Source organism: Seriola lalandi, unplaced genomic scaffold (genome assembly GCF_002814215.2).
Source record: "Seriola lalandi dorsalis isolate HSWRI2012SDOR001 ecotype SW California unplaced genomic scaffold, Sedor1 jcf7180002054929, whole genome shotgun sequence".
NCBI lineage: Eukaryota > Metazoa > Chordata > Actinopteri > Carangiformes > Carangidae > Seriola > Seriola lalandi.
In genome coordinates this window covers 651,059-675,371 of record NW_019525481.1, presented here as the reverse complement: position 1 = coordinate 675,371, position 24,313 = coordinate 651,059, and the positions used below count along the sequence as shown (strand labels likewise).

The 24,313-nt window shown below is 43.9% G+C and overlaps 1 protein-coding gene across 3 annotated transcripts in view; it reads right to left on the bottom strand.

Moving 5' to 3' along the window:
• Nucleotides 1-560: 560 nt before the first annotated feature.
• The window catches only part of LOC111644315 (uncharacterized), a 34,138-nt gene continuing 10,385 nt past the window's right edge, over nt 561-24,313 (bottom strand). Inside the window, exons 15-29 of one of the 3 annotated variants that reach the window (XM_087170119.1) lie at nt 21,473-21,579; nt 20,137-20,260; nt 18,403-18,536; nt 17,670-17,779; nt 17,070-17,238; nt 16,858-16,962; nt 5,209-16,680; nt 4,829-4,932; nt 4,469-4,505; nt 4,220-4,357; nt 3,919-4,041; nt 3,013-3,110; nt 2,802-2,894; nt 2,565-2,679; nt 561-2,246 (exon numbers count right to left, since the gene is read on the bottom strand). In XM_087170119.1, the coding sequence (XP_087026245.1) occupies nt 2,088-2,246; nt 2,565-2,679; nt 2,802-2,894; nt 3,013-3,110; nt 3,919-4,041; nt 4,220-4,357; nt 4,469-4,505; nt 4,829-4,932; nt 5,209-16,680; nt 16,858-16,962; nt 17,070-17,238; nt 17,670-17,779; nt 18,403-18,536; nt 20,137-20,260; nt 21,473-21,579 (13,088 nt within the window). In that variant the 3' untranslated portion in view covers nt 561-2,087. The remainder of the gene's footprint in view (nt 2,247-2,564; nt 2,680-2,801; nt 2,895-3,012; nt 3,111-3,918; nt 4,042-4,219; nt 4,358-4,468; nt 4,506-4,828; nt 4,933-5,208; nt 16,681-16,857; nt 16,963-17,069; nt 17,239-17,669; nt 17,780-18,402; nt 18,537-20,136; nt 20,261-21,472; nt 21,580-24,313) is intronic. The other 2 variants (XM_087170120.1, XM_087170121.1) reach the window with 2 other exon arrangements.

The following is a 24,313-nucleotide window of genomic DNA, read 5'->3' as shown; positions in this document are numbered from 1 at the left end:
TGCTTCGACAGGTTTTAACATTACTTTACACTTATAGATTCAATGTTGACACAAATACTGCAAGTTGAAGTTTGACATGATTTTAATCTGTTTTACACAGTATTTTTTACTTTGTCTTCCAAAACAAAAGGTTTATTTTACAATATTAAGCTGGTGTTAATATTTAATTGATTGACACTTAATTTTATTATTAGGAAAAAGTTTCTCTGTAGAAACTTGAGTGGATTCACTTTATTAAATGAGTTTGATCATAATGATTTAGGAAAAATCTGTAAAATAAGTTAAAAAAAAAAATCCAATTATGACATAGTAAAAGAAATACATATAACAATGTTTTTTGTATTTCACTTTGTTTTGGCATTTTTACGCATTTTAAATTAAATAAAAGTAAATTTAATGTATTTTAAATAAAATCTACAACACAATAAGTGTGCATAAAATGACAGTTGAATAATTTTCGACATCACTGTGTTTATCATCCAACACAACAATCTGATGACAGCCGAGCGCATGATGCCGCAGGCTGCTAGTAAAATACACATCATAAGGGCAAACTGAAGAAAAGTCCAATAAGCTTTATTAAATTTCTTCTGGGATGGTGAAGGTGAGCTGAAAACGTTCACCTCTGACACAGTATTGCACCAAGTGAAGCCTAATGTCACCAGAAGGCAAACAGCATCACTAACTTAAAAATAGAGGCAGCAGAGAAAATATGCCATCTGAACATTTATCAGTAGTTTGCCTTTTTTTTTTTTTTCATAAATAGATTCAGTTCATTATTTTTTCCATCAGTCACCTTTATGTACAGATCATTACAGCAATATCTCAAACTCGTACTCGACTCAAGGTTTTCTACAAAACCAGACCAATTAACGAGCCACAAATCGTCTTTCACCCTCTTTAAAACAATTCAATCTTATTTTTATCTTTTTACTTTTGGTTCGTTAGTTGAGCTTGTTTTGTGAAACTTCGTCTCTTATCACAACTTCCACCTCTTTAACAATCAAGAAATGTACAGTCATCATACACCAGGCAGAGTGGATAGAAATGTATATATACATACATACAGTCCATAACAGATACTGTACACTATACTTTCTGAGGATGCACGCATAAATACAGAAAAACCTTAAATACATACACTATGTATTTTCATATCCTTTTTTTTTTTTGCAGTACACTTTCAATGGCACATCATGATACAGGAGCTAAAGTTCAGGATATTTTTAAACCATGTCTCCTCACTCACTTTAACGGGCATGACAGCACTTATTCCAACTGCCAAGGTCAGGATACGCTCACCTTTGGCTTTACGGTTTAAGGGGGGGGGGGGCTGTAGTGCTTCTGAGCTTATATGAGATGATTACATTTACATTTGGAGTATCAGTGCATAGTTTTTACTCAGCATCACGATTATGTGCAAAGTGTGAACCCAGGCAGGTAAAGCAGCAGCTGGTGCCAACGTTTGTGATTTGGATGTGAAGCAAACGGAACTGACAGACGGGATGTTTGCATGTTCGCTCCCAGCTCAGGGGGGAGGGGCAACAAGGTGGGGAGGAATTTAAAACAAGATTCATACAGTAGTGTTGACAAAGAATGGATATGGCTTTCTGCACCTTCTTGGTTCAAGTCCCGTCTTTCTCAAACTCCCTTTGAGGCTTTTTTTGTGTCAAATATGAAGCTTCTCCCCTCGTCTCCTCTCCAACGTGGATCAGAAAACAAACTGTAGGAAACAGGCCACAAGAATTAAGGACTCCACCTGCTTGTTTTAGGAAGAGGAGGGAGGATCATGCATTAAGGCTTGGTTTACCATAAAAGATGTCTAGAAAAAGAAAAAAGTAAACTAGTAAACTAATAAAAACCAGTGCTCAGACATCTAATCAATAACTTATCTGTGTCCAGCCTTTAACGGAAAAACAAATAAACTGAACATTACATTATATTAATTGGAGGATGAAATCTTTAACTTCAACATTCATTCCCTGGCAACATTAACCAGGAGCATCTCCACCTCCGCTTTTAGTGTTTCCTGCAGACCGCGGCTTTGAGTTTTAACCTTGAGCCGGTCTGTTCCCGGCGTGACCTCGCTACAGGGCGCCACTGAGGCACATGAGGACCAGCACGTGGATTGTGAGCAAGTAGGCCAGGAAGAAATATCGAGAGCGGGCGCGGCTCGTCAGCAGCCTGGAGAAGTAGAGGCTCCGCCCTCTGAGCCACCGCCGACACGCCACCATCCCACCTTTCACCTGGAGGCACACACACCACGCAGTCAGGGAAACACACCTGCCACTCATGTCTTATTTAAACTGAACATGAACAAGGGTTTATCATTATCTTACACTTTTTTGCATAAAAATTAAATAATACAATTTATAATTTTATACAATTACATTTATTCTGATTTATTCTGTATTTTATGCCTTGTACTAGTCTTTTATCTTGTGTGTTGTAAGGTGTCCTTGAGTGCCTTGAAAGGTGCGTATAAATAAAAGGTATTATTATTATTATATTTAGAGGCAGTGGTGACGGTAATCAGGTCTAAGGCTAAATTAATAAAAACGTACCTTTCGTGTTATTAGAGGCTGGTTGGGGTTCAGACTCAGAGCCTCCCACTCCTCCTCTGTTTCCATCTCGATACTGAAATCCCTCTGACTGTCTCTGGACAGACTGGAGCCAACACTGCACAACAAAACATTCAAAAAGTTCTGCACTGTTTTAGGTGTGTGTGTGTGTGTGTGTGTGTGTGTGTGTGTGTGTGTGTGTGTGTGTGTGTGAGATAAGTGACTGAATTTGGATCTCACCTCTTCGCCCTATCCTCAGCCAGACGCAGAGCCTCCTCAGCCGTCTCTCTCCTCGCTCTCTCATCGGCCAGACTCTGCTCCACCTCAAGCAGCCTGAACAAACACACACACACACACACACACACACACACACACACACGTTAATATATCCATGAGCTCGACCAGTGCCACACAGAAACATCTGTGAGAACGTGGAGAGGTCTGGTCTCACCTTTCTCGGAGCTGAACAGCTTCAGCAGCTTCAGCGACCACAGAGTCGTTGCTTCTCTCCTGTGGAGCTCCTGGTGCAACCTCAGCAAACACGGACTCCTGGTGGTGATGACACAACATTACAGGTACATACACAGGTAACTTTTTGTTGGAAGATTATTTTTTATAGCATTTTGGACTTTAATTCATATCATAACAGTTCAGAAAATAAGGGGAAAGACATTGAGGGATGAGATGCAACAACACAGGTGGAATTACGAAGGAAAAACAAAACGCAGAGGGAAGGTAACTGCACAGGCAAGTCACGTATAATGGATCTAGAGTCAGACGCAGCTGTGCACAGACACATCAATTCACATAAACCTTTAGACATTATGTGGCCACCCTCGTGCTTTATGATAACTTCAGGGGGACAGGGGCAAAACTATTAATCTGATGTCTAAAAATAAACTATTTGTTAGAAGCTTTAAGAGAAAAAAGGGACCACAGAAATATTATAAACCAGCAGCTTTCAAAGCGCGAGGTGCCAGAGAGCTTCAGGGAAGGTGCAGCATGAGGAAAAATAAGTGTAAACATCTGCTTAGCTAAACTCAGATGTTCACGAGACAAAATGGATTGATTTTTAGTAGCTACAGTGAGAGAGGAGACAGAGGGTTTAGACTCGATGTTGAGACAGGGATATGAAAAGCAGCGCAGTGAAGATTTGGTGTCTGACTGACTTTGATGTAGTTGTTTGACTTTAGTTGAATTATACAAGAAGGTCTCACAATGTGTGATATGGAATTATGTTCAAAAGATTTTTAAAAAGTCAAGATAGAGATGATAAAATGTCTTTTTCGCTCACTTTTTGAAACCCCTTGCCACAGACATGAGCAGCATAGACCTGCAGGTATTCAGCATTATTTACCTGAGTCTGGCCTTGGACCTGGTTTTCCAGCCAATGGCAGCGGTTCTGTGTGTCCCTCAGGGTTTGTGAAACGGCCCTCAGCTGAGCTGCAACGGCTCCTTTCTCCTCCATGGCCTGCTGCAGCTGGGGGAGGAGGGGGGAGGTGTGTGGAGTGAGGATGTGGGGTGAGGAAGAGTATTCATGTGACATTTAGCATATGTTAGCATCCATGGTGATGGATTACTGGATGTTTTCATTCTTACTTTTCTTGTATTTTCTGTAGGAATTGAAAATAATAATAATAAAATAATATCTTTCGTACCTTGGTGTTGAGTTGCTGGAAGTACTGGTCTCGCTGTTGGATCTCATACATGCAGCGCTGCAGGTCTCTGTGAAGCTGAACTCTCTCTGCCTCCAGCCGACTCACCAGCTCCTCCATCCCACTCTGACCTGCCTCCCGCTGCACGGAGGGAAACATTTCATTTAGCAAGATGAAAAACTAACAGCTATCCGTCTTTCTCCACATTCAGTCCTCAGTGCAAGTCCTGAGTGTTCATGTGTGTAAACTGACCTTGACTGGAGCTTTGTCCTTCCTCTCTCTGTCAGACCTACACAACAGAAACCTTTTAGTATCATCAACAAAAATCTAATATTTCTCATCTCGTCGTTTAGTCTTTGAGCTCAGTGCTAGAAAAACCTGCAGCTGTTTCCACGCCAAGCAGCGTACATGAATGTTTATCCAAATATCAAACCTCTCACTTGTTGCCAAAGTGTGTGACTTCTTTTCTTGTTTCTGCTGCATGAAAAACCGTCTGAGTCAAGAGGTGTGTGAGAGGCCACACTTCTTGTTCATGCATCCAACACCAGACTTGTCCGTGACTTTCAGTTACTCTTTACGGACACTAACTCGTGGTTTAATTAACTCAGATACCTCAGATTTGCTGCTTCCTCCTGAGAGCTGTCGACTTCTTCAGGTGACGTTAAGCGAGTTTGCATCTTCTCTGCAGTTTGTTGTTGCAGCTCATCTGTCGTCTGCTGAAACAGAAAAGAGAAGAGACTCATCAGTCACAAAGATGGAACAATTTATCTTTAAAAAAAGTTGTTATTAAAAGACAGAATTTCACAGACACCAGAACACATGTGCATCCCAAAAGAAAAATACCATGCAATTCAAAGCAATGGTATGTAGGAAAAAACCAAATGAATAAATAAAACTTTAACCCTTCATGCCGTCTGCAACATAAAACTACAGCAGAGAAAGGAAGTGCAAGCAACAGCCAAACTGAACACACAGCTGATGACTTGACTTACCAGCCCGTCTCTGTCAGTCTGGAGGGCTGTGACACCACTTCCTTTAGACCTCTCCACACTCAGGGAGGAGACAGTCTCTGGGCTTGACCCCTGTCTGGACTCAACCACTCGTTTGGTTCCGGCCAACTCATCCATCAGCCTGTCCCGATCATTCTGGAGGCTGGCCATGGATCTGGAGAACGCCGACAGCTGCCTGACATACGAGTTATTTTCAGAGACAACCTGCTTCAGTTTCTTCTCTTTCTCCGACACGTCCTTCGACAGCTCGTCCAACAACTTGTTCAGCTCCGCGTCAGCGTCTTTGCTCTCTAAAGCGTTAAGTTTATGAACAAGGATGTCCCTCTCTTTGGCAAACATGGCCAGGTCGGACGTGGCGTCCTGCAGGCTGCGCTCCACCTTGTTCAAAGCCGCCTGAGTCTCCCGGAGTTCTTCATCATATCTGTTTCTCAGGACCTTGAAGTCTTCGATGAGTTGGTCGCGGTCATTCTGCAAAGCGGCCATGGCTTTGCACAGAGACTCATTTTGAGCCTTTATGTCTTTATTCTGAGTTTTGGCGTCTGTTAGCTGTTGCTCCATGTCGAGAAGGTCTTTCGCGAGCTCTGCCACCCTTTGATCAGCTGTCTCTTGCTCGCCCCTCATCAGCTCCACCTCTCGCTCGAAGGTGTCCAGCTCAGAGTTGTATTTGTCTTCGGCTTCGGTCAGTTTTTTGTCCGTCTCATTTTCCACCTGCTGCATTTTTCCCTTGAGTTCATCATTTAAGATTTTCTGAGAAAGAAGTTTTTGCTGGAGCTCATTACACTCAGCTGCTTTGGCTGCCACGGCCTCCTGCAAATCAGCAATCACTTTGCCCTCGTTCGTCGTGGCTCTGTCCTTTTTCTCAGTCGATATTTCTGTTTCCAGTTTTGAAATCTGAGCTTTGAGTTTAGAAATCTCCGTTTTCAACGTATTGCTCGCCTCCTCGTCCTTCTGCAGCTCCAAGCGAGACTCTCTGTGCTGCTTCTCAGCTGCAGCCTTTTGATTTTCCAGGTTTTTGATCACATCCTGCTGCTTCTTCAGCAGAACCTTCAACTGGTTGTCCTTCAGGGACAAAACCTGATTCAAGTCCTCTCTGTACCGGACCAGCTGAGCCCTGAGCATCGCGTTCTCCGAGTTGAGATCATCCATCTGATGCAACAGTTTCCTTATTTCATGTTTAAGACCTTTGGCTGCACCACCTTCCCCGTCAGCAGAGCCCTCTTTACCCTTTAAGCCCAGCTCGCTCTTTGCTTCAAGGATTCTGTATTCTGACATCAGTCGCTCCCGTTCACTCTGTAAAGACACCATGGAGTTCTTGAATGACTCCATCTTTGCTGTCATCTGCTCCTTCTCCTGGACGGATCTGCTCGCTTTAATTTGCAGACTTTTGACCCTGGCTTCGAGCCCTCTCAGCTCTTTATCGGCCTTTTCCCTTTGGTAGCGTAAAGACGTTAGCCTGTCCTCATAAACTGCGACCTGCGAACGATAATTAGCCTGGAGTTGCTCTAGATACCCCGACATCTGTCCATCTTTACAGGACAACAGGGAGGAGATCTCAGCGTCCTTGCTCTGAAGGAGGGTTTTCAGTTGCAGAGAAATTCCCTCCTGTTTCTCAAAGTCAGCTCGAAGTTTGTCATTTTGAGTTTGTAGAAGTAGCAGCTGAGCGTCTGTGTCTGCATTTATCTTCTCTGTTTGATGGAGATTCAGCTGCATTTGAGAAATCGCATCCTCCTTGTCGGCAAGGTGTCGGCTGAGCGTGTTTTTATCCTGCTCTATTCTCTCCACCTGAGCACTCAGTTCCTTCACCTGCACAGTCATGAGCTCCACGGACTCGGTCAGTTCGGCGTTGCTCGCGCTCATCACGAACAGCTGTCTCTGCTGTGCAGCTGCGGCGACAGAGTATTCATTCAGAGTCCTCTCCAGTCTGGACTTAGTGACTCGGAGTTCATTCACCTCTTTATCTTTAACCCTCATGTCTTCCAGGAACCTTTTGATCACAAAGCCCTGCTCCAGGAGCTGGTTATCCTTCTCGTTCAACGTCCTCTGGTACAAATCATTCCAGAGTTTTGTGGCATCTGCCCCTTGGGAAGTGGAAGATAAAGCATACAGCTTCGCTTCATTAGTCTCAGCTGCTCTCTTCAGAGTATTTATCTGTAGATCTTGAGAGTCCACATGTTGTCGCAGATCATTAAACTTTTGACTTTCTTTATCTTTTAAATCCTTGAGGTCATCGATCTGCTGCTGCAACACAAACTGATTCTCCACGTATGAATTTATTTGTTTCTCATCTATACTTTGTGGTGATTTTATCTTCTCCTGATCCTCAGACTGTCGACTTTGCCGGGATATTTCCAGAGCCAGCTGGTCTCTTTCCGACTCGACACTCACAATCTTTTCTTTGGCGTCCTGGAGAAGATTCCTCTGTGTCACCAGCTCAACTTCAAACTGTTTCCTTCTCTCCTCCAGAGCTGAAATCTTCTCTGAACTCTTCTTCAGTTCTTTCTCCATGTGTTCGCAGGCTGACTGTGAGCTCTTCAGAGAGCTCTCCAAATCTAAAATCAGTTCCTGGTATTTGATACAGTTGTTCTGCAGCTGATTTATCTCCTGATGCTTTTCTTTGAGCAGCTCTTGCAGTTCTTTCTTCACGTTCTTGGAGCCCTCGTTGCCTCTCTGAACCGTCTTGAGCTTCTCCTCAAACTCTCTCACCAGTTTGAGCTGCTCCTCCTCTTTCTCTTGACGAACCTGATTGCTCATCTCCTTGCTCGCCGCCAGCTGAGAGGACAGCTGTGTGTTCTGGGTTTGCAAAACGCAGACAGACTCGGTCAGTTCGTCGATCCTCTCGGAGTTCTTGAGGATCACAGTTTCCAAATATTCATTTTCATTTTTCACCTTGTCTGAAATCTCTTGAACATTTTCAAGCTCCTCTTGCAGAAGAGACTTATCGTCCTCCAGGATTCTCACTTTCTCGTTCAGGCTGATGGTTTCCTGGCCGTGTCGGTTGATGACGTCTCTTAGCTCTTTAACGACATCGTCTTTCTTTCCCAACTGAACTTCATGGTCGTTCTGTATCTTGTCAATTCTCTCAGAAAGATTTTGCTTCTCCTTTTGTAACAGCTTGTTGATTTCCAGCTGAGCACCGAGCTCCGTTTTCTGGGCCTCAATCTGTGCAGTGAGTGAATTACTCAAACTGAGCGCTTCGTCCAGTTTCAGCTGCATGTTGTTTGTGTATGTGTTTGATTCCATGTGCTTCTCCTCCAATGAACAGCTAGCCTCTCCGAGTTTTTCTGCCAGTTGGCTATTTTCAGCCTGGATCTCTGTCAGTTTCACTCTCAGATCCTCTGAAGACTCTTTAAGGCGGCAAATCTCAGCCTCCAATTCTTTATTTTTGTCAGTCAGCTCACACATTGCCATTTTGCGGTTTCCTTCATGCTCAGTCAATTCTAATCTCATTTTCTGATTCTCTTCCTCCAGCTCCTCGATCTTCTGCCGTTTCTCTTTGGAAAATGTGCGAATCCTCTCTTTAATTCTGTCATTTTCCTCCTCCATCTCTCTGGCCTGCTTCTCCAGATTTTCCATCTCAGCCTCATGTTTGTGTATTTTGCGGAGGGCTTCCTGTCTGTCTCTTTTGGCCCCCTCCAAAAGCTGTCTCATCTTGTCCATTTCACTGCTAACGTTTTCGTAAGCTTGCAAAAGAGACTCGTACTCTTGTTTCAGCTCGGCGTGCTTTGACTTCCACTTGGACAGCTCCTCAGTTTGAGAGTCTTTCAGGGATTCGAGCTGGCATGAAAAGGCTTGTTTCTGCTGGGTGATGCTCTCTATGGTTAGTTTCAAGCTGTCGCAGGCTGCTGAGAGACTGCGATTATCATTGAGGAATCGATCGACTTCGGTGCCTAGCTCGTCTTTCTCCTTGTTCAGAGATGACATTGAGCTTTCCAGATCCAGGTTTTGTTGTTTCAACTTCAAAACCGACGATTCCAGAGTACAACACTCGACTTCTTTAGCTGCGTGTTTTGCTGACAGCTCTTCTGCTTCTTCCTTGAGCGTTGCATTTTCCTTCAAGAGCTCTTTTCTAGAAACTAAAGCTGCTTGAAGTTTCCTGGTTAGGAGAGAAATTTTGCCTTGGTTATCCTGACTGTTCATTTTGTTGCCGTCTTCTTGAGATTTCTGAAGCTGATCTGACTCTATTCTCATTTTCTCAACGGCAGTTTCGTGAATTTTGATTTGCTGCTGTAGCTGGAGTTCAAGTGCAGCGATTAGTTCTTCCTTTTCTGCAACTCGAGCCTGAGAAACTGATAAGGCATCATCTCTCTCGGTTAATATCACTTTGAAGTTTTCAGCACAACTGCAGGATGAACCGACCCCGCCTTTGTCAACGTCTTCCTGTCTGACACGTGTTTCAGGCGTCTTTTGATGCAGCTTTAGTTCCTCTGCCTCCTCCAGTTGCCGATTCAGTGCGGTCACCTCACCTCTGAGTTCATCGATTAATCTAAAAGCGCTTTCTTTTTCTTGCTTTAACAAATCCAAATTCCTTTCCATATCAGTGAAATGCAGCCGAGCTTTTTCAAGCTCTTCGGTCAGAGCACCTTTGTCCTCACTGAGCTGCTGCTGAGTTTCTGATAATGTCTTTTCGATGGTTAAAACCTCAGAGGATTTCTGTGAAACTAAAGCAAGAGCCGTCTCAAGTTCCACTTTCATCTGATTACTTTGCTCCAGAACAGCTTCCTTTTCTTCCATTACAACACGATACTTTTCCTCCTTTGTACTAACGTGTTCCTCCAATAAAACCTGTTTCTCCTGTTCGGTCTTTACCTCAGAAACTTTGATCGTTTCCTTATATTTCTCGATCTCTTCTGTTTGCTCCTTTCCTTCCGCCTGGGCTTTCTCCAAGTCGTTCTCTACCAGTTGAAGTTTTGACTTCAGAGCTTCTGCTCTTTGCTCCATGACTACGAGAGCCTCGTCTTTACTTGCCATCTCAAGAGACATGTTCTCAGTTTTGGATTTCAGCGTTTCCAGCTCTGTTTGCAGGTGCGACAGAGAATGGCACTGGCTCTCCTTCTCAGCCAGAGACATCTTCAGATCTTGAAGAGTCTTATCGCGCTCCTCCACCAGCTGTCTCAAGGTGTCCAGTTCATCCAGATAAGACAAGGAGGTTTTATGGAGGTCCTCCAGCTCCCTCACCTTCTCGTCAGAGTTTAACTGGACGGCGTTCAGCTCGTTCGTCTGCTGACAGTGTTGCTCCAACAGAGCCTTGTAGTCGTCTTTCAGCTCAGCCAGTTCCTGAGTTAATTTCTTTTCATTCTCTTGAGCTTTCTTCATCGTCTCTTTGCGCGCCAGCAAAGCAGCCTGGGCCTTTTTCTGGAGTATCGCCTTCTCTGACTTCATCTGTGCGAGCTCATTTTCTAAGTCAAGTGCAGTAGCAGTGGAGGAAGATTTGTCCTTTAATTCATCTTTACACGTCTTGATTTCATCTTGAAGCTCTTCCAATTTCTGCATCAGGCTGTTTCTGTCTTTCTCGAAGGCTTCTTCTCTCTCAGCGACACTGGACTGCAGCTGCTCGATGACGGAGCTTTTCTCACTGAGTGTTTGCAGTTTTTCTGACAAACGTGCTTCTTTCTCATTTAATGTCTCTTGCAAAGTTTGTTTTTCTGACTGTAACTGTTCAACAAGTCGTTCACTCTCTGTTTTGTGTTCGAGAATCTCTCCCTCTTTCTCTACAATTTTCTGTTCCAGAGCAGAAACTTTTAACTGAGCTTGGTTTGTTACCTCCTGTAATTTATCCTGTAAATGTGAAACCTCAGTTTTATTGTTCAAACTCTCTTCTCTTTGCTTTTCATACTCCTCTATTTTTTTCAACAGATCTTTTCTTAGAATGAGAGCAGCTTGAAGCTTCTTCTTCATGACATCTTTTTCTTTCGATACTTTCGCCAGTTCGCCTTTGAGATCGTCCTTTTCCTTTATCAGCTGAAGCTTCTCTGAATTCTTGGCGTCAATTTCACTTTGGGAGCGTGAGATACAATCTTCTAACTGCTGCGACACCTCTTCAAACCTTTTCATGGAGGTTTTATGTGCTTGCTCCGCACTTTCTAACTGTGCTATTAGAGATGTTTTTTCCTCTGCGAGTTTCATTCTTTCATTCGAGGCAGATTCTATGACCTGGGTAATGGATGCATCTTTATCCCTTATCTGCTGACTAAGTCCAGCCAGTAATTCCCTCTGCTGACTTATCTGAATGTTAATACAGCCGATCTGCTCGTCTTTCGCCTGCAGTTCACTGTGTAAAGACGAGTGTTTGACAGCAGCTTCTTTCACTTTCTCTGACTCAGCGTTGAGCCGAGTCTGTAAACGCTCCACTGTGTCTTGCAGAAGAGCGATTCGTTGACCCCTCTCCTCGTTACTCCTCCCTCCTTCATCGAGTGTGTTCTGTGCTTCGTGTAATTTCGCTACAGTTTTATCCAACTCATTTCTCAAAGCATCTACTTCAGACTGATGACTCTCCTGTAATTGTTTTATCATCTCCTGTAAAGAGGTTTGTTTTTCAGACGAGGAATCTTTGTCTGTGTCATTTTTTCTCACTATAAGTTTGTGTAACTCACACTCCACAGTTTTCAGAGCCTGTTGCAAACTATTGTTCTCTTTATCCTTCTCCTGGAAAGACGCTAACACCTTCTCCAGCTGAATCCTGGACGCCGACGCCTCCGACTCTTTAGCGCTCAGCTGATCAGAGCCTTGCCTGACTGCAGAAGAAGCCTCGGCTAGTTTCTCCTGCAAACTGTCCAAGTCTCGTTTCAAAGCATTAACTTTAACATCTTTAGATTTCATTTCATTTTCAACACTTTTCAACTGTTCAGCAAGTAGATTCTTATCCTGTGTTTCTCTATCCAAAACTAACAGCCACTCTTTCTCAGAGTCCTGCAGAATCTGCTCTATCTTTAGAACGTGTTCTTTTAATTGAGAGAGTTCTCCATCTTTGCCACTAACCTTTGCTTGCAGGTTCTCCTTCTCGGACACCATTTTCTCCATAAGTTCGTTCATGCTGCTGGACTGATGCTCCATCTGAACCTGCAGCTCCCCCTGTGATGACCTGATCTGATGGTGTCTCTTTTCCAGCTCTTCCTTCTCCGCAACAAGTTTCCTGACTTCCTCTTGCAAACGTGCGTTCTCATTACTGACGGCGGTGAGATGCTTCTGATGACCTTCCTTTGATAAACTAATTTCCTCACTCAGTCTCTTATTTTGCTCTTCTAGTTTCTGCATCTCTGAGACAAGCTGAGAGGCGTGTTTGGCCTGAGCCGTGTACTGGCTGTTGATGGCGTGCAGAGCCATTTCCCTCTGCTCCAGGTTTTCTGTCAGGGCATTCATCTGTGCAACAACCTGAAGATGTTGTGATTTGAGTCTTTGTATTTCAACGGTCAGCAGCGACACGCTTGCTTGGTGAGAAGAAAAAGCTTCGTCCTTTTCCTTTGACAGACTGGAGTTCAGGTCTTCCGTTTTCTCCAGTTTGTGACGGATGGCTGTTAACTCGTTTCTCAGTGTCTCTGTCGTGGTCTTCGCCGCCTGATGCTCGTTACTGGAGTCATCCAGTAACTTGCGAAGGTCGGACACCTCCTCGGTCCTTTGGGAGAGTTGCTTCCTCACGTCCTGCAACTCCTCCAAGTTAGCAGCGTATTTCTCTTGTAGGTTGTTGAAGGCACTTTGCGTCTCCTCTGTTGACGTTCTGAGGTTTCCAGACTCAGTGGACAGTAACTGAATTTGACTCTGCAGCTGTGACACCAACTCTGTGCTTTCCATGAACTGAGTTTTGAAGAGCAGAGCTTCATCTGCTCTTCTCTGAATGTCCTGGAGAGACTTTGACTGGTCTTTAAGAGCTGCCTCTTTTTCCACCAGCGCCTTCTTCAGGTTCTCAGCCTCGGCCATCTGAACCTGGAGGGTGTCGTTGAGCTTTGCGACGGATTCTTCCAGGTGTGACACCTGTTCTTTCAAGCTCTCACATTCTGCCTCTTTGGCTTGTAGATTTGAATTAAACCTTTCAACAGCAGCTGAAGAATGAGTCTGATATTCAAGACTCAACTGTTCCTTTTTCTCCAGAGTATTTTTCAGTACGGATGACTCTGAAGTCAGACTGTCAACCTGACCTCTGAGCTTCAAGGCAGAATCTTCAAGCTCTGAAACTTTTGCACTTAAACCGATGTTGTCGTCTGTTTTCTGTTTCAGCTGCTCCTCCTGCTCAGAGACCCTCTTGTTGAGCTGCTGGATCAGACTCTCCTGCTGTTTCAAGGAGTCATCTTTTCCTCTCACGGTCACATTACACGTCTCCTTGTCGGAGTACGCTGCTTTGAGTTCGTTGTCCTTTTCAACGACGGATATTTTAAGGTTTGTGACTTCTTCTTGTGCTGCGGACAGAACGGTCACTGTGTTGAGAAGTTCAGATTTTAATTTGGTATTCTGCTCATTCAGTGCCTGAATGCTGTCTTTAAAATCAACGATCTCTGCCTTCCTGTGGTCGTCCTCCTGCGTCAGCTGACGAGTTTCTGCAGTGAGTTTCTGCACAGCCGCTTTTAGGTCGGTGATTTCAGCCTCCATCTCCGCAGCATTCTCATTCATGGCGCCGAGCTGACTGCTGAGCGAAATCACAGACTCGTTTCGTTTGTTCAGCTCATCCTTGTGGCTTTGAAACTCATTTGTAACTTCTCTTAATGTCTGGTCTTTTTGCTCTATCTGCTGTTTGGCACCTGAGCACTCTCGCCTGAGTGACTCTACATCACCCTGTAACTGTGATATATGATCTTTCTGTAACGTGATCTCTTTCTGGTAAACACTACACTCCTCTGCTTTCTGCTGAAACATGGCGTCTTTCTCCATCAGCCCCGACTTGAAGGCAGATCCTTGTTCCTGCAGCATGGATATAGTGTCGTGCAGTTGCAGCAGCTGGTTCTGCTGAGCCTCCAGCTGAGAGCGCCGCTCTGACAACGTTTGTTCCTTCTCATTCAAAGACACGTTGAGTTGACCAACTTGCTCCTGTAAACCCTGAAGCTGTTCTTCTCTCTCCCGCAACAGTTTTGACAGATTAACACATTCGTTCGTTTTCTCAAGCAAACCTGCAGAATTTGACATTTCACTTTCCTTCAGGACCTTTCTTAATTCATCTGCCGCGATAGAAAGCTCCTCCTTCTCCCTCAACAAGCTGCCGATTGTTTTCTGACCGTCTGCGATCTGGATTTCAAGCCCGGAGGTTTTCTGTTGGAGCGAACTCCTCTCATTGGTTAGTTCAGAAACTGATCGGATGCTCTGTGCCAACTCCTCCTGTAGTCTCTGATGATCTTCTGTCAGACTGATAATCTTCCCGCTCAAACTGGAGTTGTGTTCAAGAGTTGCTTTCAGCTGTCCATCGAGCTCAGACACGGCCTCTGTTTGCTGAGCGAGTTGTTTTGCTGTAGATTCACAGGCAGCATGAAGTTGTTGGTTTTCCTCAGTGAGAGTGTGGATGTGTCTGTTTAAGCTCGTCACCTCCGTTTGCCGCAGCTCGGCTTCACTCTCAAGCTTTCTGGCGTTTTCCTCCGTGACGCTGATTTGGTCACTCAGAGACTTGAGCGTCTTGTTCGTGTCGTTCAGTTCGTCTTTGTGTTTTTGACACTGTCGCGTCGTATTCTCCAACAGTTCTTCTCTCTCTTGAAGTTGCCGCCTGAGTTGCAACTGTTCTTCATTGAGAGACTCGGCTTCAGCTCGTAGCTTGGATACGATATTTTTCTGCGTTGTGATTTCGTTCTGCAAACTGAGGTGCTCTTCCTGCTTCTCTTTCAGCATCGCGTCTTTCTCCACGAACCCGGACTTCAGGCTGCACTCCTGCTCCCGGAGCAGAGTCAGTGTTTCCTGAAGTTGTGTTTGCTGGTTTTGTTGCGCCTCTAACTGCACACGAAGATCAGCAGCAGTCTGCTCTTTCTCTGCTGCCTCGCCCTGCAGCTGGTCGACCTCAGAAGTCAAGCTTTGCACTTGTTCCTGCAGCTGGGTCACCTGATCCTCCCTTTCCCTGAGCAACTGGTTGAGATTACTACATTCATTTGTTTTTGCCAGCAGGATCTCTGAGTTTGAGTGTGTGCTTTGCTCAAGAACTCCCTTTAACTCGTTCATTCGAAGAGTCAACTCCTCTTTATCTTTCCGTAGCCCTTCAATCACTTTGTCATTTTGTGATTGCTGCGTTTCCAATGTGGATATTTGGGCTTGAAGTGACTCATTCTCACCTGTAAGCTCTGAAACGTTTCTTACACTTTCAGTCACTTCCAGTTCAAGTCTTTCTTTTTCTTTTGTGAGGCTTTGTACTTGACTCCCCAGGGTGCCGTTGAGTTCAAGAGCAGACGTAACCTTCTCATTTAGTTCTTTCACACTCTCCTTCTGCAGCTCCAGCTCCTCCGTCAGCCCTTTGAGCTTTTCCTGCAGCTGCTGTCTCTCAGTCTTTGTGTTTTTTAAGAGGTTCTTGAGTTTGGAGATGTTGTCGATTTTGCTTTTAAGCTCATTGCTCAACTTCTGATTTTCTGAATCTCTGACCTGCAGTTCACTGTTGAATTTCTGCCTCTCGTCCTCGGCTTGTTTATCATTTGCCTTCAGTTGGTTTTCCAGTGAAACTATGGTTTCCAGTTTCTCTCGCATCTCTTTTTGGATGTGTTCTTCGCTCTGCACTTGCTCCTCTAACCGTTCGGACAATGTCTGCATTTCATTATTGTATTTTTCCACCTGTGCCAGAAGTTTGTTTTGTTCTTCCTTGAATGATTTCAGTTCTTTTTCATGAAGCTCTTGCTGTAAAGTGTCTTTGTTGATATTTTCATCCTTGAGCTGTAAAACGAGTCCTTCTGACTCCTGCAGCTTTTGGCTGGAGGACGTCAGCTGTTCCTTTAGCGAGATGATGTGTGTTTCACATTCAGACAGATGATTACGATGGCTCGCGCTCTGTTTCTGGATCTCCCCTCGGAGGTCCTGAATGGTTTTCTTGTCCTCTTCCGTCTGCTTTATCAGCTGATCCACCTCGGCCACTTTAGACTCCGTCTCCTCTTTGGCCTTCACTAACTCCATCTCGGTATCTTTGAGTTTCCCGACCGCCTCTGTGACCTTGTTATTCAGCGCCTGCTGGTCTGAATTCTGTGACTCTCTGATGATTGTGACCTCCTGCTGCGCTTTCCTCAGTGCATTTTCCACATGAACCAGGTTCTCCTCTTTGAGTTTAATCTCGTGCTTCAGCACCGTCACCTGCTCTGTGTACTCCACCATGTTCGCAGAGAGGGTCGATATCTCCTTGTCCTTTTCCGACAATGCGTCTTTGAGACTATCGATTTCCCGCTCGCAGGTTTGAAGGTCATGAATAAGTTGGGCTCGTTCTTCCAAGTGGGCGGTGTTTAGTTTGTCCAGCTCCTCGTTTGTCTGATCAAGCTCAGTTTGTAAAGTTTCTATGGTGACTTCCTGTTTTTGAGTCTGAAAACAATGAGATAAAAAAAAAAAAACAACAATGAAGTAAAACACCATATAAAATGACTCTGGACATGTGAAGGAGTGTTATCTGATGTGTGCAACGCAATTAATGGATGAAAAAACAATAATGAAGAATGCTTTCATTAAGAAGAATTGATGTTCTCATTCAGTGAATCACACCTTCTCCTTCAGCACGCTCAACTTCTGCGTGAGGTCGGCGACTTCAGTTTTCAGCCCAGAACATTGTTTCTCTGAGCTGCTGCATTTCTTGGAAACGTTTTCAAGCTGAAAGGAGGGAAAACAAAAGAAAATGATTGACTACAACTGCACAATGAACAGCGACGAGTCCTCACAAACAAAAACAACAACAACAACGACAATGAAACACTTACAGTGTGCTCAGTCTGAAGGAGCTTGTCAGAAACCTCTTTGTACTGAATCTCTTTCTCGCTCAGAGATTCTCGGAGGCTGTTGATGAGCTCCAGCTTCTCCGACGTTTGGGCCAAAGTGTTTTCCTTCTCAATGAGGGAACTTTCCAGACACTCCTGTGTGTCACTCAACCTGATAAACAGAAATCATGACAGTTCAAACATTTAACAGGTACAGAGAGGTTTTATCCGTCCAATAATGAACAACTTGATCATGAGTGGAGGAAGCATTACGGAGCTACGGGGAAATGTTCCGCAGTAACGAGACGAACGTTCAAGACAAAGACTGTTTTGAAACGTGAAGATGACGAGGCCAGTCGACTTAATTCAGTAGCGGCTCAATGGTTTAGTGCAGGGGTTTTCAAAGTGTGGAAAAGTAAACATAAAGACATCTTTCAAAAACATTTTTATCATTTCTGTCTTTTCATTTCAACATATTTCAACACATTTCAGGATTACTTAATGAGGGTATTAGAAAGACATGTGCAGTGTCCGTTAATAATCTTTCCAACTAGCTACTGCGACATTTTGGAATCAGGATTTTGGAGAGAAGGAGCAGCTCACCCTCTGAGCTGCTCGTTGAGGCTGGTAACCAGCAGCTGATGCTTCTCTGCATCTCTGCTCTGCTGACTTCGGACGCTGGCCAGTTGGCTTTGAAGTTTCTCCGACTCGTTCTGCAGCGGCACAAAAACAAAGATCAATATGCAAAAGATTAAATTCATAAGAAACTGGACAGAGAGATTGTCACTGCACACAGACGTTGTTGAGAGCAGACCCGCTGGAGACCAGGAGATGTGTAATTTAACTGACACCGCTGTTGTTTTCATTAATGCTATTAGATATCTATTTTCCCCGTTCATGTGGAAATGCTGAGCACTGATTTGACAGTTTGGACAGTTACAGATTAAAACATTGAAGTGTGGTTTTACAACACCCAGTGAGTCTGCGGCAGAACGCGGCGCTAGCTCAAAACATTATCTGACAAACGTGTCCAGGATTAAACGAGCACACCACACCGTTAGCCGTCACCGCCAGAGGTGCTCTCCAGCGCACACAATACACGAGAGACCCAACACACCTGAGAGACCCAATATGGCTGCTCATCTTCATCTACATCAAACGTCACCTGTGTTAGAAGGGTTTGTTACAAAATCCTAGTTCTCGGGGGGGAAACATGCATTTCACTCAGGGTTTACTCATCAGTAGGTAAGTTACATCTTCACAGTGAGAGTGTACGACAATATTCAGCAAGAAAAATTCTGGTTTGACTTAACCCCGGCACTGTGAGTGAGGTTACCTGTAACGCCTCGATGCGTGCCTGCAGCTGCAGTCGATCCTCCAGATCCTGACAGCGCTCCTCCAGACTCAGTATCTGCTCCTGCAGCTGGTTCCTCTCCAGCTCCAGCTCCTCCACAACAGACCGCAAACCATCTGGAACCATCCGGGAAGAGAACAGGTGAGAACAGGTGACGGGGGACATCATGTGACAATAAAAGGCCACTGAGAGGAGGAGGAGTAAACAATACTCTAATTCTACATAACTACATTCCCACTGCTCCCAGTTTCTCCATGTGCAGAAACACTGTTTTCATTCTAATCACTTCTTCTCTGCTATTTTTCCGTTAATGTAACGTCAACACTTCCTGCATAGATATTTCTGATTAAAAGCATTTCAGAGGCTGCACTGTGTGGCTGTCACTCTTTTAATGAGAAGTGGGGGGAAAAAAATAAAAAACTATAATAGACTACTGTATTAAATCCACAGTGTATAAGCACAACGGGCTTGGTGCCTTGTGCTCCAGTGGGAGGTGTCGGTAAAAGTCTCCGCCCATCTGACGCAATGCGTGTCACGTTGCCCTTTTAGTAAACTATGCTGTTGTAAGTCATCGTGTATGTGGATAAAACCACAGATGGAAAAAAGTGTCACTGTTTGCAAATCTACCTGTTGCCGTTTCCCTCAGGTAACCAAGAATTAACAGAACTACGTCACTTCTTCTGATTAAGCTGTGAGAGCTGCATTAATTCAAACTGATTATGTCGCGACCTGATGTTTTTAAGTGACAGCCCTACTGTGTCGCCGCAAGAGGGAAAACAAGTTGGTAAAAAAATCTGTAGGAAACTTGAATCAGTGGGAGGAGACGATCACAGGAAGCAGAGTCTATGAGAAATGTTCATCTCTAATGAGCACAGGCTAATTAAACATTGGTAGATTTATTCATTTAAACACAGGAAGTGAAATTCCAGAGAAGCTTTAGCTGCAAAAAACCGAAACTCACATCAGTCAGTTTTCCATTTAAAATACAACTCCCCAATTATAATTTAAATTTCACATGTATTTTTTGTTTATTGTTTAATTTCTTAGATATCTGCTGATGTATTTTTTGGCTTTTTGACAAGCAGCAGTTTAAAAAGGCAGAAAAGAGGATGAGAGGAAATTAAGAAAAAAAAGGAGCAGATACATGCAAACAATGAAAAAACAAAAAACTTACCACAGATGGGGAGAATCCTGACACCTACATTTATATGCTCTCAAGAATTCAGTGCATTCAGTGGATAAATCCCAACAAACACTAGCCAGCTCAACCAGCATGCACGTGTCAAAAGAAAATACTGGAGACAGATGACAACGCAAACCGATGAATGAACTCTTCATCAATTGTCCCAGAGTTATTTCTAATAAATTGGGGATGAGCTTAAATTCAGCTTGCTACAGAGGGACCCTGACAAGGAGTCCACCAGTAGGAAAGAAGTCAAGCTGAATGAAGCTGATCCTTTTTAATATGTAAACACAATAACCCCGTATAGAAAACCCAGGTCTTACATTCACAGTATTGGCATGTTAGGTGAAAAAAATAAATGAATAAAAAAGACAAAACCAACCAACAGCCACAATCCAACACTCAATAAAAATAAGTTTGGAGTGTTATGGTAAAAACAACGAAATATCAACCCAAAGACAACTTAGGTTTCCCAAAGTAAAGTGCAGATGACCGTGTGCATGCTAGTGTAAACTGTCTAGCGGGTCTCACACCTGTATCAGGAGTACTGTACTCGGGCCACCAACCTCCCATGTTCTCTCCCTCCATCGGGGTCGTGCTCTCCGAGGTGCTGTGAGGGTCCTGGAACGGGACCTGCCCGTCAAACTCAAAGTCCTCCTGCAGGCGGGACAACGTCAACTCAACAGGAGCAGTGACGGGTCACAAAGCAACGATTCTTTAAAGGAAGAGTTTAAAAATTTCTACATCTCTGTCTGTGTAAAAGACACAGCTGAAGGTCCCTGAGGGCAGTTTGCTGTTTTTTATTCTTCAGAGAGAGCCAGGCTAACACCTTCACATCATGCTAGGCTAAGCTAAGGCTCTAGCTCTCACACATGAGAGTGGCAATGATTTTCTAAACTCTTGTCTAATCCAATGGAGGGATACGTATATGGCGATTGGTACAAATATTGTCGGTCACAGACGAGGGTTGTTACACACGGCTGGACACAACGTTACTCGCCTTCAGGATCAGCGGAGTGATTCTTACCTTTTGTATGTGGACATATTGAAAATGATGGACAACTGCAAATAACCAAATAGTCAAGAGGGAACAATGACAATTGATAACCGTCTGATAATTGTCATGTATGTTTTTTTGTCCTGTTTCTGTTTGGATTATTGCTTTACGTGTGTTTGGAAGTGTGTGTGTGTTGCATGTTGTAAGATGTTGCTATACAACAAAATGACAAATAAAAAATTTAATTAAAATAATTAATTAATTAAGTTAAAATAAATAAATAAATAAATAAATAAAAAGAGTGTTAGTTGAGAGTCGACATGAGTGTCCCACCAGTATCCTGTGAAACCTTTGTGCACCTTTTCTAAAACACTGGAATTAACAAGTTTCCATAGGAACCTGTGACTTCCTGTAATAGCAGGTAGCCATTAGTCTGTGCAGAGAGTTAGCCGGCCAGGAATAAGGGCCTCAGTTTCTCCTGTATTATTGAGCTCAGATGACTCACGGCCCAGCTGTGCTTCCATAAAGCTCCATGAATAAAATGGACTTGGTTTTAGTTCAGACGTTTCTACGTAAAGGTTAGAATTTACTAAATAAAACATAAAACAGCCGATTGTGAAGCAAACTTGCAGCAAGAAGTAGCTTTGCTACCAATGTATTTCCAAAGTTGTTTCATTTGGGTTGTTTTGATTATTTTACAGAGAAAATTGGTAAAAGAAAAATGTCAAGCTTTTACAAATAATAGAAGATTGGTTGAATTTCAGTTTTGCAGTTTGGATTTTTTTTTAAAGATGAACTGTGTCACAGCACATACAAGCATTTAAAAAAAACACCTGAAGGCATGCTGAGATGATGTCAGCCTGTCCACCTACCTGCAGGCTCCGCTGGGCTGGAGCCGTTAGCTTCTTGGTCCTGTGTTGGCCGAGCCCCCGAGCTTGAGTCAGCTCCTCCTCCAACTCCTGCTGCCGTGTGGCCAGTGCTGGATCGGAGCAGCCAGGAAAGAACCAGTCATCCTCAATCAGTTTTGTGCCACAGGGAAAGGTGGGAGTTTGGGTTGGATTGAGGATGTATTTATGAATGGGAGGTGGGTATAAAATGGACTGGACAGAGCGATGGCAGAAAGATTTTTGAAGACTTTTTTTTTTTTTTTTGAAGACAGGATGAAAGAGGGAGAGCAGATAAGAAGTGTGATGGTGTCGGTGGTTGTGATGAAGAGGGAGATGAGGCACTTTCAACACCACAAATAAACTTTGTGACACAGAAAATAAACAGTTTCATCCAACAAGAGAGACAGACTGTAAGGAAAGTGCGAAGACAGAGACTGAGGGGAATCGAGGACGGAGAGAGAGGAAGTTACTCAAACTCCAGGTTTTGTGTTCACTTTTGTATTTGCATACGATACGTGGACCTGAGAAACACTTCAAAAGCAACATTCTGGTCAGAGCCATGCACACGCTCATCTAATTTACATAGCAGAAGAAAACAGCATTCAAACATGTGGGAGACGAGGATGTAAGAGTGGCTGTGGGAGGAAGGAGAGGGGCCGTTTTCATGAGTCACACTTAAAGCCAATGGAAACCAGACAGTTATATAGAGTAACACCAGACAGGTGCAGATCTGGGGGGGGGGGGGGCCGGGGGCGCCTCTCACTTTACTTTTATACTATCTGGAGTTTCATTTAGCAGCACAGGATGCAAGCAGCGCAACGCCAGATTGATTAGGATGAACAAAACATGTTCCCATCTGTTTTGTGACAACAGGCTGATTCTGATGTCTGGTGGGGGGGGTGGGGGGGTGAGAGGGAGGCAGCTCGAAGCAGAGGGTGGGGCAGGAAAAGAGAAAGAGTTCAGTGGGTTAAGCAGTGGTCAGTGTGGGTTCAGCTGAGGTATTCAAAAAGGACCATGCATGTAACACAAACATCATTATAACAGTGTAGTGTTGAATATAATTTAGAACAACTGTGTGAAGCAGTAGAGCCAGTCGGCCTCATACCGGGTGTTTCACCTACACTGACCACAGCAGCAGGGATTATATATGTGGAGGATCAGAGCAGAAGAGACACGGGGATTATTCATGAAGCCAAACCAGTTAGTTTTCTGCTAAAATCCTGCTGGTTTCCTGTTGGTTTCCAGCAGGATTTCTTCAGCTTGTGCCCGAGAACGTCATGCAGGAGAATCGTCTGGTGACTGATAACATGCAGCTTATTCAGGCTTTTATAGAGCGGTATCAGAAGACTGTGTTCATATGGTGTCAATCTGCTTTACTGTGATCAACAGGGAGGGTGATTAGTAATGAAAATAAAATCAACATTTTCGGGCAAACACTTTCGACATTTTGAGCTGCAGCAGAAAAACAGAAGCAGAAGCGAAGCAGGTGCTGATGTTGAAGCCGTCGCGTCTTTAGATATTGTTTACAGCCATTAATGGTTTCTAACTTAGAAACCACTTGACTCAACGCAACACCAAGCACGCTATCTTCATCCTGAAAGCCACATCAGATCAACTTGTGCATCACAAAAGACTGACAGGTATCTCCAGCAGAACTTGAACATAAGCGAGTAAGTTCACCCTGAATTAAATCAGAGTTTCACCATCAAGACTGATTGGATTGAAAGCAAAAGGTAAAAACGAACTCTCTCTACCAACGAGGTCTGAGAAAGGACGTAATGCTTCGAGACAGGTTGTTGGTTTTCTGTCAGCGTTAGCAGAGACAGCGGTGAAGTGCGACTCTGGAGACAAATTAACTGCAGAAGAGCTTCATAAAAAAAAAAAGAAAGTGTTAATTACTGCGAGGGCTTTGAGTTGAGTTGTGAAGCTTTTGAGTCTCATTATTCACGGTGGGTTCATTAAAGTCTACTCCACTTCACTGATTCACCAATTTAACAGCCAGTGGCTCACAGAGTTCATCAAAATCAACAGGCATAAATAATTTAAAAGGGACCATTAGCCACTTTATTTTGAGTACGACTTTAGTTTTGCAGAACGCAGGATATTCAAAAACACCTGGATGTCTAGTGCAACGATTGCAATTTATTTTGGTAATCAAAGATTTGATGACATGTAAACCCTAACAAAATATCCCAAATACCAGACCTTTAAAAGGTCCATGTGAGCTTGATCAGTAATGACTGAAACAATAATCAAAGATAATCTATATGAATGTTATTTATGTTTGTAGCATCTGATACAGAAACTCTCGCCTGACAACTTTTGACTGTCCTCTTCCCAGAGTTAGTGTATAATTAGCCGTCCCACCACAAAAGAGAAATAACAGCGTTGTCTGATTCTGATTGATAGCAAGATATTATTATTATTATATTATTATTATTATTGGTGCGTTATTCCAAAATATTTTAGTGTGGCCACACCACTAATCAAAGGACAGAAAATAGAAACAGAAGGACAGAAAGGGGTGAAGGAATGGAAAGGAGGAACAACACAGGAGAGGGGAAGGAGAAAGGAGAAACAAAATGGCAGACTCTAACGTGCAGCAGCGCGTCACTGTGCTGCCTGTGGTTCGACCCCGGAGCAGGTAAAGTGAAGGGGAACTACAGGCAGCACAGTGAGGCAGAGCTGCACTGGAGGTTTGGAGGAGCCTGCATGCACAAAACTGATGGGAAACTGTTCTGTGTGGCTGCTCCCATCCCTGGAGCAGGGGCTGGAGTGGGAGGGTGTGTGGGAGGGGAGGGGGGGTATGTATGTGGTGGTGGTGGT